Raw genomic sequence first — 18614 nt, forward strand, 5'->3', positions numbered from 1 at the left:
TTAAAACGCCTTTTCAAGTCTCTCTTTCCATTATTTTATATAATTTAAGGTGGTCTAACAATATAATATTGAGTATTATAACAATATTGATCTTAAAACATAATTAAAAACATAGAAAAAGAAAAACAAAATATTTATGTTACCCTTAATTCGTTTGATTAAAATATTATAAGAAACGTAAACTTCTAAGAATTTGGAAGTTGTCAATTTTTAGCAACGTTAAAAATGAATCAATTTCTTGGGGATTCAGGGAAACTTTTACTTACTATATATTTGCAGGCAGCTGAAAATAGATAATACATGACCACAGATAAGACCCGACCTTCTGTACAAAAAGCCATCGATTATTCATTTTATTTGTATTTATTTACTTTGTGATTACTAAATTCTTAGAACTTTATTCAAAATCATCCTCGCCGTCGTGCTGCCGCTCATGCTGCTCCATCCGCTCCTGCTCACATATCATATATCTCAGTTGATCTGATCTGATCGTCTCCACAACCGATTGATGCCGGACACGGATATCCCTGTGGTGTTCCTTGTTCCTCGTTTCTCGTTTCTACCGATCCTGCTGATCCTTCTCTTTGTGGCTGGCTGTTTAGCGTTCTTTTCTATGACTTACACGTACCATACATATACATAAGTATTATTATTATTATTATTATTATTATAATTATTATATTGTTGTTTGCTGTTTGCTTGCTTTGTATACTCGTATATAAAAAAGAATAATCGTACATATTTAATTTAATTAATTAAAAACACAATTTGATTGCAAAAAGAAAGGTTTCTACAATACGTAATTAAATACGGATACGTCCTGATCGTTGGTATTGTTGCCACCGCCGCCGCCTCCGCCACCGCGATTGGATGAGCCGGAGGATTTGTTGGAGCCGTGGGCGGCGATGGTCAGCTGGTTGGCCTGATGGATCACCGAGGTGATGTCGCTCTGCGACGCCGAGATGTCCTTGCTGGTGAGCACATCGCTGCTACTCGAGCCGGATGAGATGTGTCGCTCGGCGATGCCGTACTGGATCGGCTGATAGCCGTGACTTGGATTGTACGTGGCCGAGTATGGCATATAGATGGGCGGGTTCGGCAGCGGCCCGATGTCGCTGGTGATGCTCTCGGTGTCGGCATGGCTCAGCGCATGGCCGCCATGACCGTGCGGCAGCTGGTGCGGATGCAGGTGGCCCTGGCCGCGGCCCATAAGATTCGGATTGCGCTCCTCGTTGACCACGTAGTAGCACTGCTCCGAGAAGGTCAGCTTGTTGACCGTATGCTTGATGTAATTGCTCCGCAGCATGGCCGAGACGATCCGTCGCGCCTCTCGCCTATCCTGCACATCCTCCACATTCTCCAGCACCCAATTGACCGCATCCGCGCCGATGAACGCATTCGGTATGGTGATCTTCAGCCACATGCGATCCCTAATCTCCAGACCGCTGTCCGGCTTCGTCATCGCCTTGACGATCTCCTCGAGGTTGTTCTGGTCCAGTCGCTCTTTAATCGGCTCCGCAATGTCGGCGATAATACTGTCGTGCGATGTTAGGGCCTGGGTGTGCGCCACCCAGGCGCCGGGATCAATTGGTCGCACCGGCTCCGTGCGCGGAATGGTGAAGTAGCCCTTGGGATTGGGATCCCAGCACTTGGCCACCACCAGCTTGATGGGACCCGGCTTCTGCACCACCTCGCGCAGCACCCGCACCGCCTCGTCATTGGTCATGTTCTCGAAGTTCACATCGTTCACCTGCAGGATCATGTCACCCGGCTCGATGCGTCCATCCAGCGCAACGGCGCCGCCTTTCATGATGCTGCCCACATAGATGCCGCCATCGCCGCCGCGATTCGATTGGCCAACAATGGAGATGCCCAGAAAGTTAACGGCCTCCATGTTGATGGAGACGGTGATGATGTTCAGCGACATGGTCGAGTCGGTTATGGAGCTGTACGAGGAGGTGCGCGACATGCTGGGCGCCCGCTTTTTGCGTCGCTGCGGCTTCTTGCGCACCTGCAGCCGCTGCACACTGCTGTAGTCGGTCATGTCGCGGTCGAGGGTCAGTTCGGACTCGGTGCCAAAGAGGCTGGTCGAGTCCAGATCGCTGGATAGCACGGAGGCCGACTGATATGTGAGCGGTGGCGGCTGCAGCAGCGGATTGCCCATCATCTTCTGGTGATGCAGCACCTGCTGCTGCTGCTGTTGTTGCTGCTGCTGCTGTTGCTGCTGTGCCAGCTGTACAGGCTGCACCTGCTGCTGTTGCTGCTGCTGCTGTTGTTGCTGCTGCTGCTGCTGGATCTTCCTGGTGGTCAGGCCCATGCCCAGCTCGCACTCACTGGTGGGCAGCTCGGAGCAGTTGTCCGACTGATTGGTGCCATCGGCGGAGACCAGCCACGAGACCACCCGGCCATTGAAGCAGGGCAGTATGGTGGAGTCATCGGCAATCTCCTCCTTGACCACACCGAAATCCGCATCCATGGACTTGAAGAAGTACTTGTAGTTGTTGTTCTGCTTGTTGAGCACCAGCTTGAAGTCGCGCAGCGTCACCTGGGCCGATGGAATGGGGATCTTCACCAGATACGGCGTCGTCTCATCGTCGATGTGGTATATCACCTTCGTCTCCTGCCCGCCGCCCCTGTCCGCATCCATTTTTCCTGCTCCAAATGGAGGCGGGGAGCACAAAATATGTGGGATAAGTTCGGAGCAAAAAAAAAACACTAGTTGGGTGCGGGGTAGGCGGTAAACCCAGGAGGACTGGCTAACTTGGTGGACAGGAGGAAAACCCTTTTCCGAAAATCAAATCACTCGAATTCGCTTTTCTCCCCCTGGTGTCGCTCTTGCCCTCTCGCTCTCGCACGCGTTTCTTTTCCCTTTCTTTCTCTTTTTTTTGGGCTGGGTGTTCGCTGTTCAATGGAAATAGCGAATGCGAATGCTATTTAATTGGCGAGGCGACTGCTCCATGGGCTCGATTTCTAGCGCGTTAACATACGGAGCACGAATTTCGTTGGCGAGACGAGCATATTGCCAGTTATTCGCTGGTTTACCAATAATTTTGTTAGAATTTTGAGACTAAAAAAAACTGACCGACAAATGATAGAGATGGAACTGTGATACATCGATAAGTTAACACGGTCATACTGAGGCGGCAGGAGGGTGACCTGGCTGACCTAGCGGAGACAATCACCTAATTTGTCGGGGTATATTTCGGAATTTGTACCTAAAAATGCCAAAAATATTCCAAACGGTCACGCTGAAATGCTGGAATGGTCTTAGTTTCGTAAAAAAAACAAAACAAAAAGGATAAAATTAATTTAATAAAACGTAACTTAAGCAACATTAAAAAGCCGAACAAATTGTAACGAAACCAGTGATAAACTAAACAACTGCACACACTCACGCAAACAAACGAAAATGTGATGTTAAGTGTGAGTAAAAAACCAATGGAAAACCCAAAGGAGTGTGCGTGTGCCAGAGAATGTGTGTGTGAGTGCGCGTGAAGTGCGAATAAAGTGTGAAGAAGAAAAGGCAAATGAGCGGCGCCAGTTAAAAAATATAAACAATTAAATAAATATATATTATATACGAATGTGGGTGCATATTTCCAATAGTTAGCCAGAGGGGAAATGGAAAACAAAAGAACTAGTTCCCTTTGCCCTGGGAGTGTGTGCGTTTGTGTGGAAGAGAGGATTCCAGCTGCCTTTGTGTGTGGATTTTATTTTTTTCTTTTATAATATTTTACTGTGCGGATATTTTTTAACCCCTGTTAGCCCTTTTTTTGTGGGAGTGAGCATGTGTGTGTGCGTGTGTTTTCAACCCCCAAGAAAGCGTTCACCACCCCCCGACCGCCGCCCGGCGAAAATCACTGAGCATTAAACCACCCACCACCCCCCAAAAAGGAAAAAACGAAACGAATTATTTTTCCCATTGAAAATTTTCTTCCAAGGTGATGATGTTTTCTTCTTCTCCATCACATCTTCCTCTTCTTCATTCCAGGAGCAGCGCACGAAAAAAGGGAGAAACAAGCGAGAGAAAGAGAGAGCAATTCAAAAACTGTCGAAATAAAACGGCCCCCTCCCTTTCCCCGCCCCCCGCTGCGAGCCCCATCGCACGGTGGGTCATCCAAGTTAAATGTCTCAACAAAACTTTTCTTTTATTTTAGAAAAAATAATAACAAAATTTTAATTTTATTCATATAAGCACCGTACTGAGCATTATCAAATTTTACACCTAATTTCTTAAGGGCTCCACTGAAATAGTAGTCCTTGTTTCTTCGGCTTTTTGCCCCACTGTGCATCGCATGACGCTCAACCACTGAGGCTAGCGCTCTCTCTTTCGCTCCTTCGCCTTTCGGCTATATGTCGTCCTTCTCGCACACGCCGCCTGCCTTTGCCTTTCGGAGTGTTTCTTTTGTGCCTATTTCCGCTTGTTAGGTCAGCCCTCCCCTTCCCCCTCTTCATCGTCATCCCCTTTTTGTGCTCCCTTTTTGGGCTCCAAGTTCTGGCAGTCCTTTAGGCACAGTGGTGTTCAAAATAATAGAGGTTGTTCTTAAAACTAAAATAAAATTATGGAAATTAGAATGTCGATTTTTGTACACCTGCTAATCGATTAAAACAGCAATACACATCTAAACGATTTTATTTTTCAATACAAATTAAAATCCTTTTCACAATTAACTCCTAATCCCATTTTGCTTGACCGCTGCTGTATATTTTTGTTTTGCGCTGTGTGCTAGAATTAAGTTGTGTGTCAGTGTGTGGGTGTGAAGCAAGGGTAAGAAAGGCAAATAAAAGGCAAAGGACAATAACTAAATTGGATGGGGGCTTTAAGAAATGGGAATAAAAGTAAGGTTGTTTCGCGTATGACCCAACCGAAAACCAATTAACTTTTGAATATTGTGCAAAATAGCGCGCCTCTCGTTCGTTTACCAACACTGCCCGCCGAATGCAACCCTGTTCAAACACAAACACGCACACAACCAAGCGCAAAGAGACCCAGGGAGGCAAAAATTCACACACAAGCAAATATTTTTTTGTTATTATTGAACAGTGGAGAACAGCGCAAAAAAGAAAAAAGCGAGCTTACGAATGCGAAAAGCAAAGCGGGTGTGTGGAAAACGGCAATACAACAACAAAAGGCGTGGAGGGAGAGCCAAAAGAAAATTATTATCGCGGGTGCGGGGGAGCAAAATCGGCAGAGGAGCAAGAAGAAGCAGCAGAAGAACCAGAGAAGGAGAGCAAGAAGAAGAAGAAGCAGCGCAGCCGCTAATTGTCGCGTCGTTCGTTGTTGTTGCTGCCTTGCGAAAAACCGAAAAGGAAATTGCAAAAAAACGAGCAAATAATAAAATTAAACAAATGGAATTGTTAACAAGTTGAAAAGCAAAAGAAATCTAAAGATTCGAACAAGAAACAGCGGCGAAGGAAACGGCAAAAAGGGGAACCAAACGAAAAGGTCAAAAATGTGAGCGAGAGAGAGCGAGGAGAGACTTCCCCAAAAAACCGAAAGAAAAATGGAGCAAAAGTGAAAAACCCGTGTGTGTGTTTGTATGAGCGTGTGTGTGTTTGTGTGGGGGAAAAGCTAAAATTAATTTTTTGTTTTTATTTCCAAAGGCGCGCGCCTGTGTGTGTGCTTGTGTGTGTGGGTGGGTGGAAAATCCGATTTCGTAAAACGCATTTAATTGTTAACAACAACAAAAACGTGTGTAATTTACCTGATTTTTTCAATATCATTCACAGTTAGTAATCAAATTGCACAAAATGCGAGAGATGAGAGCAAATCAATAATAATAATAACAAAAAGGAAAGGAGGAAGGAGCTAAAGTAACGACGGCAGCTGTACAAGTGTGTGTGCGTGTGCGTGAGAGACAAACAACAAAAAGAAAAGAGCTAAATTTTTTTAAATAAAAATGTGGAAATCAAGCAAGGAAACAACAAAAGCTAAAACAACAACAACAACAACGACGATAGCCAGGAGCAGCGCAGCCAGCAGCGACGTCGACGCCAGCGTCGCCGCATGGAAAGCTCAAAAAACCGCATGACAAGGAAATGGAAAATTTTTGTGCAGCCCAAAAAACCAAATGTGAACATAAACGGAAGGCAAAAAGCGAGGCGTTGAGCGAAAGAAAAACAAAACAAAACAAAAAAGGTGTGCTTGTGTTTTCCAATCCAAAATAATATTAATAATAATAATAATAATAGAGGCGAAGGAAAAAGCGGCAAACAAAAGAATAATATCCAAAAGCGGAAGAGAATGATAAAATAACAAAAAGAAGCAGAATCCAAGAAATAAAACCTAAAGAAGAAGCACTGCAAAAATTTTAAAAGAAGATGCGGCAACTTAAATATATACAATTGTTTATAATGGCAGCTTTAAAATAAAAATTGTAAAAAAAACAGCTAGAAAGAAAATGAGAAAAAATTAAAATCTAAAAAGGAAGCCGCCTAAACTTTTAAACACAACAAAAATAAGCATCTTTGGCAGCTAAAAACAACAAATTGTAAGTAAAAACAAATTAGACTTAAACATTTAACTTAAATTCCAAAATATTAGTGATATTAATTTATCTAAAAGCCTCAATGAACGTCTAAAATATTTAATCCGGAGGTTTTAATAAAACCTAAAAGATATTTTTGTCATACTAATTGCTCGATTTTTATATAGTTTAGGATTGCAACTAAAGGCATTATCGTAAAAATTCACTATAAAATATTTAATCCTGAGGTTTCCAAAAAACCTTAAACATCTTTTGCGATCCTAAGTGCTTAATTTCTATAAAGTTTAGAATTGTTACAAAAGGATTTTTCATAAATATTCACTAACAAGGATATTTTACTTGAAATTTATAAATCTGTATAAAAATATAAAACTTATAATCTATTTTTTTCTACATTTCAGGTAACTATATATAAAATAAATCTGAAGAGGACGCCAAAGCAGCCACCGCATCCTGAGCAGCTCAACAGGAAGTGAGTTAAAGAAGAAGTTATGAAACAAATTTCAGGCAGTTCTAACTTGATTTACTTACTTACAGATATAAATCGGTAAAATATATATAAAGTAATATATAGTGCTGCCATGGCCAGCAGCGGGACAAACGTCGACGGCGGCAGCGGTACGTCGGCGGCGCTGCCATCGCTCTTCCCCGCCGTCGGCGCCGCTGCCGGCGTCAAGGATATGGACGGACTGATGGCCATTAACGATAGCGCCCTATCGCAACAGATCGAATTTATACTGCAGGATGCTCCCATGGAGCAGGACGACGATCCTCACCAGCATTCGCATGTGCATCACCATCACCAGCACTCGTCGCATTCACATTCGCATCACCATCCCCACTCGCATTCGCATCAGCAGCAGCAGCATCTCCATCAGCAGCAGCAGCAACAACACCATCATCCGCACCATCATCTGAAGCTGGAAAGCAGCAGCAACAACCACCCACCGACAGCAGCAGCAGCGGCAGCAGCAGCAGCAGCAGTAGCAGTAGCAACAACTGCATCAGCCACTGTGGCAACAGCAGCAGCAGCAGCTGCAGCAGCATCAACAAACAACAGCGCTTCCTTCAGCAACAACAGCAGCAGCAACACTAACAGCAACAATAGCAATCATCTGGACAACCAGCAACAGTTGCTAGCAATCCAGCAGCAACATCATCTTTTGAATGGTCGCCGCATTATTATCCAAGCAACGGGTAACTCATCAGTTTTGGCCGCCAGCGATATCAAGGAGGAGGATGAAGAGGAGGAGGATCCCGAGTTAAACGATGAGAATCTTCAGGATATCGAAGAGGAGGCTCAGGCAGCAGAGGCGGATGAGGAACCCGAAAGTACCACGCAACATTTGTCCACACATGTTAAGCTGGAGCTGGAAGACGATGAGGAAATGCCCGACGAGGAGGAGGATGAGGATGAGGAAGATGATGAGGAGCAGCAGCAGCATGGCCAACTGGAGTACCAAATTAGTGCAAGCACGGGAGGAGCGACAAGTAGCGCTGGTGGGGCCGCAACAGCTGGGGGATCACAACAATTGGTTCAACTGCCCGCCGGGAGTATTGTGAGCACCACCACCCACCGATTGTCCGTTCCCGTGACCGAGGCGGCCCTTGTCCAGCTGCAACGGCGACCTGTTTACATAAGCAATGCTGTCGGTGGCCTGACAGCTGGCACAACCTATGTGAGAATGCCAGCGGCGGCGGTTATCAGCCGGAGTCCCATGACGGTGCTGAATGTGGTGCAACAGGCGTTGCCGGCCACTCAGTTGATATTGCAAACACAGCAGCAACAGACACCGACGGCAGCGGCGGCCGCGGCCGAGCAGCAATTGGCCTTGGCTTTGGAACAACAGAGGCAGCAGCAAGAGCAGCAGGCGGCCCAGCAACAAAGGCAGCAACAGCAAGAACAGCAAAGGCAGCAACAGCAACAGCAGCAGCAGCAGCAGGCGGCGCAACAAGAACAGCAGAGGCAGCAGCAGGCGCAACAGCAACAGCAGCAGCAGCAGCAGCAGCAGCAAGCGCAACAACAGCAAAACCATCCAGTGAAGCATTCAGCATCCAGCTCTTCCACCACCAACAACAATAGCAACACAAACTCCACCAACAACAGCAGCAGCGGCAGCAGCAACAGCAGCAGCAACAATAACCCACCGGCGGCAACTGTGACCACCAGTTACCAGTGCGTCGAGTGTGTGGAAAAGTTCGATTCCAAGGAACTCTTCGACATCCATCGCAGTGGTCATGCCAATAACATGAAGTGCGCCATCTGCAACATGGTGTTGAAGTCCCTGAAGAACTACGAGAAGCATTGCCTGCGCTGCAAGCCGTACGAGTGTCAGATTTGCGGTCGAGTTGTTCGCTTCCGGCCGAATTTTATCAAGCACATGCGTGTGCATACGGGTCAGCAGTCGGAGCGGCACAAGTACAAGTGCGAGGTGTGCCACAAGGAGTTCATGAGCTTTGAGTACTTCAAGGTGCACAAGAAAATTCACAACGAGAACGTGAACCTGACCTGCGAGATCTGCGGCAAGGTGTTCAGTGCTCTTGCCTCGCTGCGAGGTCATTCGAAGCTGCATTCGGGAGTCAAACTGCACAAGTAAGTATAATCTCGGTAGAATTTAGATGAAAACCTTATTTTAATATCCGTTTTTTTCATATTTTGTTGGGTTTCGTAGAATGTTTCATTTCGATTTGCATGAAATTTCATTAGCTAGAAGTTCTAAAGTGTATTATTTTTTATTTCTCACTAAAATGTATATGTCTTTCCCCTCACCTTTTCAGATGCGACGTATGCGGCAAGGGCTTCGGCCAGCGCTACAACCTGAAGATCCACGCCAGGACGCACACGGGCGACTTCCCCTTCGAGTGCAAGATCTGCAAAAAGAAGCTGCACACGCAGTCCTCGCTGCAGACGCACATGCAGGTCCATCTAAGGGATCAGCCTGGTGGAGCGGCAGCCGCGTCTGCAGCCGGAGCCACCCCATCGAAGGCCAGCAATAGCAGCAATTCGAGCAACGGCAGCAACTCCAGCAGCAGCAATTCGAGTAGCAACAGCGCAACGGCGGCGGCGGCGGCTGCAACAACGACGATTGTGAAGCTGGAGCCGCCGCACGAGATGGAGAGACCCGGCACCAGTAGCAATCAGCAGCAGCAGCAGCATCTGCAGCACCATCAGCACCAAATGGAACTGGACGAACAGTCGGGACTGAGCGGGGATGAGGAGGATGGCAGTGGCGGCGGTATGAACTCCTCCTCGCACATTGTGAACGCAACCACCAATCGCTTGACCACCGGCGAGGACTCATCGGAGTCCTCGAATGCCTCGCTACACCTGAACCAGCACTCCTCCACCTCATCCTCGCCAGCCTCGCAGCACCAAATGTCGCATCCGCAGCATCAGGTGCACCAACAGCAGTCGTCGCAGCAGCAATATCTTGTTTCGGCGCCAACACGAACGATCGTCATCAAGAACTACATGCAGCAGGGATCTCAGCAGCAACAGACCTCCGATCCAACGCCCGTGCTGCATGCACAGGTCATCCAGAGCGGTGCAGGCACCAGCAACGGCAGCGGCAACACCTCCTCCACCAACAGCAGCAGCAACAGTAGTAGCAACATTGTCACCAGCAACACCGGCGGCAATCTGAGCAATGGCTCGCAGTTGATAAGAAAGACGCCGATCATTCATCATTCGACCGGGAGCAGCAACGCTGGCTCAGCGCTGACCAGTGTGGTGCAGCAGACAGGTGGTAAGTGGTTTTCGGTTACTTCAGGTATTAATTAATATGAAAATGAATGTTTCCAAAAATAAATGAGATGAAAACTTCAAGTTTTCTAGCGGGAAATAATGAAAATAAGTTTTAAGAAGTCCCATAAACTACCTACACTCATGTCCTTTTATGGTTTCTTTGTTCATCTTGCAGTTATTTCGCCCGCTCAATCGCCATCGTCATCCTCGACCTCTTGCTCCTCATCCACGGTGCTGGTGTCCAAGGCCACCGGTGTGCCTCTATCCATAGCTTCCTCGGCGGCGGCTGCTCTGGGTGCCTCGACGATTATACGCAGCACGAGGAACCACCAGCAACAGCAGCAGCAGCAGCAACAAGCCCAACAACAGCAACAGCAACAGCGGGTTACGCAGCGCAACAACCACCGAAATCACCACCGACGTCGTCATCTGGCGGACATGGATGACGATGAAGACGAGGACGACGATCAACAACACCAGCAGCAGCAGCATCAGCACCAGCACCAGCAGCAAACGCAACATGCCCAACAGCAGCAGCATCTCCATCACCACAACCATCACAATCATCATTTCGATGACGATGATGACGATGAGAAATCATCCCCGTCCCTGGCCACAGCGGCTATTATCAAAGTGGAACCGAATCTATATTCCTCGGGCTCTGGCGACAACTCCAACGATATGTTCATCAAGGAGGAGGTGATGTTTGAAGATTCGGCGGCCCTGCATTCCCCACAATCGCCGCCAAGTTCGAAATTCCGTATATCGAACTTTGATGGTGACTTGGTTGATCATCATGTCGATCTGAATCATTCGCTGCCGCCGTATGGTAATCTATTTGAACCGCATTCAATACCGGATAGCATACCGGTGCAGCTTTATCCGGACGATGACGATGACTTCCGGCTGGATCATAGTTCGCTGGGTGGACTCCACAACACAACGTCGTCGTCGACCACCGATGGGGACTTTATCAAAAAGGAATGGGTCTACGGCACGGGTACCAGTTCCTATGCCATGAACGGCAAGTTCGATGACGACAGCGATGCCCTATGTGATGCGGCCAATTTCATTTACAATTGAGTGCAGGCAGCTGCCGTTGTGGTAGATCATCATCGTCATTGTCATTGGAAACTGAAGAGGAATCCGCGTAGTCGAGTGAAGCAGGTGGTTGGGCAGGAGGATCACCAGCAGCAGCAGCAGCATCAGCAGCAGGAGGATGAAGAGCGGGATGTGGAGGAGGTATATGAACAGGAACAGGATCAGCAACGCAATGTTCTGCGCCGTGTCCACGATGCAGCCATGTGGAGCTGAGGATTCGGTTTACCCAGACTCAAAGCTGCATAACGTATATATTACACATGTCCCCCCGATCCAACCCCACATTTACCATTTACACACACCACACCATATACAAAACACATCCAAGAGGGTGAATCGATTTGCGTAGGGTGCAAAAACCAATTTATGAACAATTCTAACTGATTTCGCTGTAAAAACTTTAGAGCTAATAACGTTTTTAAGCTGCTCGAAACAAGAAAGGTTTTATTCACGCAAAACGCTGCAGGGAAATGTCTAATTAATGCAAGAGGCATCAAGAAAATAATTAATTTGTGCAAAACACAGATGTCAAGTGTGTAATAGCATATACCAATTTGTACTATATGGACTTTAAAAACTATAGATTTTCTAGAAGTATTAGTTTTGAGTGATTTATCAGCTGGTTTTTAAATATCTGGTATTATTCAAAAGAAAAAAATGAATTTTTTTTAAACCCAGTTTAAAACTTTCACCAATTTGATTGTAAAAATTATATATTTAAGATTTTATTTTGACATACCCAAAAGATAGAAAGAAATTGGGCTTATTTTTGGTTAAGAGGAAATATGAAGTTTAGCTTAAAATCAATATTATAACTAAAGTTTTAAAGGCCAAATTATTTAGAATTATCCATAGAAGACTCTTCCTTAATGTTCAATTCCTTTTATTTGCAACGCAATCAGGTCGAGCCACCCTAATATATATATATATATATTGCTAATATATATAGAACACATACTTATCCTATATGTCCACCATATAGAAAATTTGCTATCTCTGTTGCGCTCGTGATGATCTTATAACGTGATCTTAAGTCTAAATCAATGTGTAAAATGTAATTTTTGATTTCAACTTGCTTCCGTTTCCGTTCCCAGTGTGTAATTTTTCTCCCATTTCCGTTTGTTGTAGTTGTTTATCTTGTCTCTCGCTCTCTCACTCTGTGTGTCTTTGTCTCTGTTGCTCTCGTGTCCCCTCTGTCTCACTTCCTGTCTCGCTCTGATCTGTTTATAAGAAGTGTATACAAATTTCGCCCCACTTTTAGTGTAAACAAACCTAAAAAAAAAAAAAAGAAGAAAATCTCAAATGAACTTGTAACTTGATGTGAAACACGAATTGTATATTATAAGTTTTATTTTTTACATATCATTTATCTTAATTACATATACAAATCTCTGTTTTAGCTTTCCGTATGGCTCAGCACATTGTATTCTCTATTGCGAACCCTAATTTTAGTTGTATAGTTTTGCATTTGATCTCTCGGCTTTAGTTTTTGCATTCAAAACGAAAGAAAATTCAGTTCCTGTGTAATGACAAAGATAACTCGAGAAATTGTATTATAATTTAATGGACTAGGCAATCAATGTGCTGCCTTCATATGGAAAGATGATGTACCAACCATATCTCTCTGTCACTCGAGGATCCTACAGTATTGGCTCCCAAAATCGAATCAAAAAGAAAGAAAATAAGTGAAAACTGCTTTATTTTAGCTTATCGTTTTTTTTAAAAATATTTTTGATTAACACCCTGTTTTCACTTACCTAAAGCGCAGTATTTGTTTCATATAATTCGAGAATCCATATATATTTTTTGCATAGTTAGTTTGTAAAAGGATAAGGTATTTTTTTGAATTTTTATTAGCAGTTCTAATGTGCAATCTCCCCCATCACTGATCTTTGACCTTTCTCACCTTCGCTCAAACACCTTGTGGTTTCCTTAATTAGTTGCTAAGTACCCAATCACACGATTACATATAACACCCAAACGATGTATGATTATGATTTGCATTACAATATACTATAGATAATCTGTAGCTAAGTATAAGCCTGATTTCTGTGTAGTCTCTAAGCTGAAAGAGCATGCTTTAGCTTTAGCTTTACCCTAACATACGAAACTGCATAAGCATACGAATATATAACATATATATATATAGCCGCTGTACAATTACTTGATCTTTAGCATTAACACTTGACAACTTTTCATTTGCATTTACATCAACAATTGTTTGTGTATTCTTTTCGTTTTTCGAAAATTAAAATTTATCTAAAACAAATATATATATAGCCATGAAATATATATATATATATATATAGAGATATATATCTGGATGGGGAATCGGATACAATAAAGGAGGAGAAAAAAGAATCCACATAACAAAAACTTCTATCAAAAGCATTTAATGTTAACAATATAATGAATAAAAATCTATATAAATTAATTAATTAAATTATAAATGTATAACAAACAAGTTAGCCAACAATTGTAAAACGTAGCTGAAAGAGTTTACTTTTTTTCTGTGTGTAGCATGGAAGGAAAAGCATATTTAACCGATTTTTCGTTTTAATTGAGAATTTTCCTTTTGCTTTTTTGTGCTTAATAATAATAATTGTTGTTGCTTGCCATTTTGTTTGTTACTAAAAGAAAATAATTATATAACAAGAGCCGTTAATCATAAAAACACACAAAACACTCAAACACATAGACACATTGAAAAGCTCAAAGGAAAAACGCGCAAAGAGAAAATGTTTTTGTTTTCCAAATGAACAAAGAAACATTATTTATGGATTTGTCTTCCGCACGAGTTAAAAGTTCAATTTGAACGATGTACAAATTTCCAGTTTGAAGAAATCGATATAAAGTTGTTGAATTCAAAGACCCGTTGATAAATTCTAAGGCCCGCCCCTTTTCCACCCAATTTTTCGAAAAAAACTAGGCCCTTTAACAAGCAATTGAATTTCGATTTCAACGATGTACAAATTTTCAGAGTTGATTAAATCGATAACCAGTTAATTCGATAAACCCCTCTCCCTTCTCCATTAATTTTTTCGTGAAAACTCCGATTTTTAGGAAGCAATAAAAACGAGACAAAACAGGTGGGAAAACCTCGAGGAAAACCTCTCGGAAAACTCATCGTTCACTGCCCCTCACGCCTTCTCTACGCCCCCCTCCCCTTTTCAATACACCGAGAGCAATCAAGGGAAAATAAGAAAAAAAAACTTAAACCAAAATCATTTTCAGTTACACCGAAAGAAATCAAGGAAAAACGCGAATTTTTGTACATTTGCAGAAAGAAGAAGAAATAAATATTGTAAGATTTAATAAATCCAAAAACCAAACTCCAAAAATACTATTTTATATACCAAACAACAAAAGGATAAAAAACGATGATTAACAAAAACCCAACAACTTTGCACCACAACAACAACAACCAACTAAATTTTTAAAAATTTAATCTCAACGACTGCGCACACAACAACAAACAAATTTTTTGTATTATATTAAAAAATGGGAAAAAAAAACAACAAAAAAACGTAACTTTAAATAAGATCGAAGAGGAAACGGGTGAAGCGAAAGATAGAAAGCAAAGTGAAATATTTTTTTAAGTGTAAACCAGGCCGGTCAAAAGGCTTGGGCGCCAAATTTTCTGCAATAAAATATTTAATAAAGTAATATTGTAAACTTTATAGTGTACACACACACAAAAACACCTTAAATTAGGATCGAAAATGGATATATAATTGTGAAGCCAAGAACAGTCCAATTAAAAACACATTCACACAAATTAAATGTGGTTTAGTTGTCTTCTTTTTTTTAAACATAAAAGTACCTAAAAATCAAATAATTGAAAAGAAAAATTAAAAATTTGAATAAAACTAATTTCTATGTGTCTCCCCTGTGTGTAACTTTGCAAAATCTAAATTCTTGAAACAAAAATTAAAAAAACAACACATAATCATATTAACACAAGGAAAAAACCGAAACAAATTAAAATTAAAAAAAAAAATTGTAACTAAGCAAAAGTATAATTATTTTTAAAGGGAAATCAATTTGTTATGCACAAAAATATATATGCAGAAAGCCAACTTTTTAAGTTACGAATTTGTTAAAGGATCTAAGGAGTAGAAGAAAACCCGACTTTTTAAAGCATTTTCGAGAAATATTGAGGAAAAAACCGAACAATTTCAATCTGAACAACAACATAAAGCCCACGAAAGTATATATATTATATATAAATAAAGGTAAATAAATATATTTAAATAAATTATCTATAAACAGAAACGGTAAAGTAAATTAAACAAATCGTATTTATACACTATGAATGTCTAGTCGTATTTTCAGTATTATGTAAACCGCCCCTCCCTTTTTCCTACCCCCACCCCCCCAAAAAAAAAAACACCGTAAAAATATAAAAAAAAAAAACTATAGAAAGCTAAGCTAAATGAATGTGAAATGAAAACAAAAAACAAATTTTTGAAAATGCAAACTAAAAGCAAAAATTTAATATAAACCAGAAATTATGTGTGTAGCGTGTACAATAAAACAGAATTAACAAAATATGGTAAACAATTTTTAGAAGCATTTTTAACACATATGGGAAAACCAAACTTAACGTTTACATAACGACGATGAAGTGCAAGCGCAAAATTAAACGAAATGTGTCTGTTTTTAGTGTTAGAGTCGATGTAAGCGAAACCACAATAAAAAAGAACATAACAAGAAATCATATATATATATTATATACATAAAGATCATAACGAATTACTAAATCAATGTGTGTAAACGAACGGAAGAGATTTTAAGAGGGCAGGTGTGTTTAAATTCCGTTCATCATTATGTTTCTAGTTCGGTTTTCGGTGTCCTGACATAAGTTCCCTATCCTGGATTCTGAATACTTGAAAAGAGGCCCATAATTTCGGGTAATATCATATTGAAAGTAATATTATCATGGGTTCTTATGTCGGCGTTGTATGTATTTGAAAATATCTATATTTTTTTATTACTCTTAGTTTTTGTGTATAAAAATGCAAATGAAATATTACAAACAAAAAAAATCAACAAGTATGTTTAAATGATTTAATCTTAGTGCATAATTTTATTAACCATTATTATTATTTCTCATTTTAATAGTTAACATATACTGGATCTTTGTTTCTTAACTTAACGCCAACAAAAAATGAAAATATATATTTTGTCAGAGTATAATTTGTGTTTTGATTTACTTACGTTCTTAACTTTTATTCCCAGACGGGGTGGTTCATATCAGATATAAAGTATACAACTTTTTGTATATAAGTATCTATATGCGTATATAAATGTAAAGAGAGAGAGAAAGTTGTGTGAGGAAGAGAAATGGAAATTAAAAAAAATTAAAATTGGCGCAATTTGCTCAACATATTAAGGGAAGATGCATCTTAAAAAACATAAATCACATTTCAAGAGAAGTTACTTTCCCTGTTTTCCCGTTTTCTTTAATTAATAGTGGAAATTTTAAAGAATTTAGTTTAACTAATAAAAAGAAGTAGCCGAAGCAAAGCCATTATAAACTACTCGAGTAAAATTGAATAAAGAACAACAAACACATATATTCAAATTCATGATAATAACAGAGAATAATTAAAAAAAGAAACACATAAAACCAAAAGAAACCAAAAACAATCTAGATTTTATTGTAATTCCGTGTCTGTGTGTGTATTTCAGTAATTAATGTAAAAAATATAAAAAATTAAAACAAACAAAAAAAAAACACAAAAATCCAACAATAATATCGACAAGATCAACACGAAAAATGGAAGAAAATCCGAACAAAAAAATTGTAAAAACGAATGAAAACCTCTGAAAAAACACTGAACATAAAAAATGAAGGACAAACATAAAGAAACTAGCGAAATAAATAAAATACAAAATATTTGAAAATAAACGATCAAGTGTGTCCCATTATTTGAATATTTAATGGAGTTTGATTATAATCTAAAGATACAAAAAGGAAAACAGGAAAAATTAAGGGTATCTTGGGTAATTGGATCCCGATTTAGAGGTGGGTTACCTCTATGAATTTGTGATTAAATCCTCTGATAACATACATTTAAAATCTTCTTTTTGTCGATGGTCACATTTTTAACCCATTTTCATGTTAAATTTTTCCGTATTTCCAATAGCTTTCAGAATGGGACCCAAAATCTGAATTTCCAAATTCCATAACTTGAGTTAGGGAATTCTGATTAAGACGTGGGATACCTCTATGAATTCGTAGTTTAATTATCTTGTATTCTACATTTAAATGTATATATTACAAGAGGGTCAAAATTTTAACCCATTTTCATGTTAGATTTTTCCGTATTTCCAATGGCTTTCAGGATGGGAACCCAAAATCTGCCCTTCTATATTCCATAACTTGAGTTATTGGATCCCGATTTAGATGTGGGATACCTCTGTGAATTCGTAGTTGAATTCTCTAATATTCTACATTTAAATTTATCTTTTACAGAAGGGTCCAAATTTTAACCCATTTTCATGTTCAATTTTTTCGTATTTCCAATGGATTTCAAAATGGGGACCCAAAACTGCATTTCAAAATTACATAACTTGAGTTATTGGATCTCGATTTAGACGTGGGATACCTCTATGAATTCGTAGTTGAACTCTCTAATATTCTACATTTAAGTTTTTCAATTACAAGAGGGTCAAAATTTTAACCCATTTTCATGTCAGATTTTTACGTATTTCCAATGGCTTTCAGAATGGAAACCAAAAATCTGCCCTTCTAAATTCCATAACTTGGGTAATTGGATCCCGATTTAGACGTGGGATACGTCTATGAATTCGTTATTGAATTCTCTTATATTCTACATTTAAATTTATCTATTACAAGAGTGTCCAAATTTAAACCCATTTTCATGTTAGATTTTTCCGTATTTCCAATGGCTTTCAGAATGGGGACCCCAAAACTGAACTTCAAAATTTCATAACTTGGGTAATTGGATCCCGATTTAGACGTGGGGTACCTTTATGAATTCGTTGTGGAATTCTCTAATAGTATACATTAAAATATTTTTTTAATAAATGGTCTCATTTTTAACCCATTTTTCGAATTTCCAATTTCCAATTTCCATAAAATGAGTTTTTAGATCACGATTTAGAAGGGGGATACCTCTATAATCCTTGGAAATAAAAAAAATGTCCATTGATTTTTTTTTTATTTGAACATTATTAAATAATTGTGTGTAGAGCAAAATCTTAAAAAATAAATACTTACCACACCTCTTCAATAAGCAATCCAATAAATT

At 40.6% G+C, this 18614-nt stretch overlaps 3 protein-coding genes across 3 annotated transcripts; 2 read left to right on the forward strand and 1 right to left on the reverse strand.

Annotated features, from left to right (window-relative positions):
* Nucleotides 1-344: 344 nt before the first annotated feature.
* Nucleotides 345-3117, reverse strand: dsh (Segment polarity protein dishevelled). The gene has a single exon (XM_017083932.4). It carries the CDS (start codon nucleotides 2645-2647, stop codon nucleotides 791-793), a length of 1857 nt encoding a protein of 618 aa, XP_016939421.2. The 5' UTR covers nucleotides 2648-3117; the 3' UTR covers nucleotides 345-790.
* A 118-nt stretch (nucleotides 3118-3235) lies between these two features.
* On the forward strand, nucleotides 3236-13480 carry LOC108016925 (uncharacterized). Its single transcript, XM_017083851.4, has 6 exons — nucleotides 3236-3423; nucleotides 5731-6491; nucleotides 6890-6960; nucleotides 7026-9081; nucleotides 9267-10234; nucleotides 10409-13480. Exons 4-6 carry the CDS (start codon nucleotides 7070-7072, stop codon nucleotides 11314-11316), a joined length of 3888 nt encoding a protein of 1295 aa, XP_016939340.2. The 5' UTR covers nucleotides 3236-3423; nucleotides 5731-6491; nucleotides 6890-6960; nucleotides 7026-7069; the 3' UTR covers nucleotides 11317-13480.
* Nucleotides 11317-14561, forward strand: LOC136117352 (uncharacterized; the record flags this gene model as incomplete). Its single annotated transcript, XM_065868124.2, has 1 exon — nucleotides 11317-14561. A coding segment is annotated over one exon (231 nt), but the record flags the coding sequence as incomplete, so codon positions are not given.
* Nucleotides 14562-18614: the final 4053 nt, after the last annotated feature.

This window comes from Drosophila suzukii, chromosome X (assembly GCF_043229965.1).
Source record: "Drosophila suzukii chromosome X, CBGP_Dsuzu_IsoJpt1.0, whole genome shotgun sequence".
NCBI classification, from domain to species: domain Eukaryota; kingdom Metazoa; phylum Arthropoda; class Insecta; order Diptera; family Drosophilidae; genus Drosophila; species Drosophila suzukii.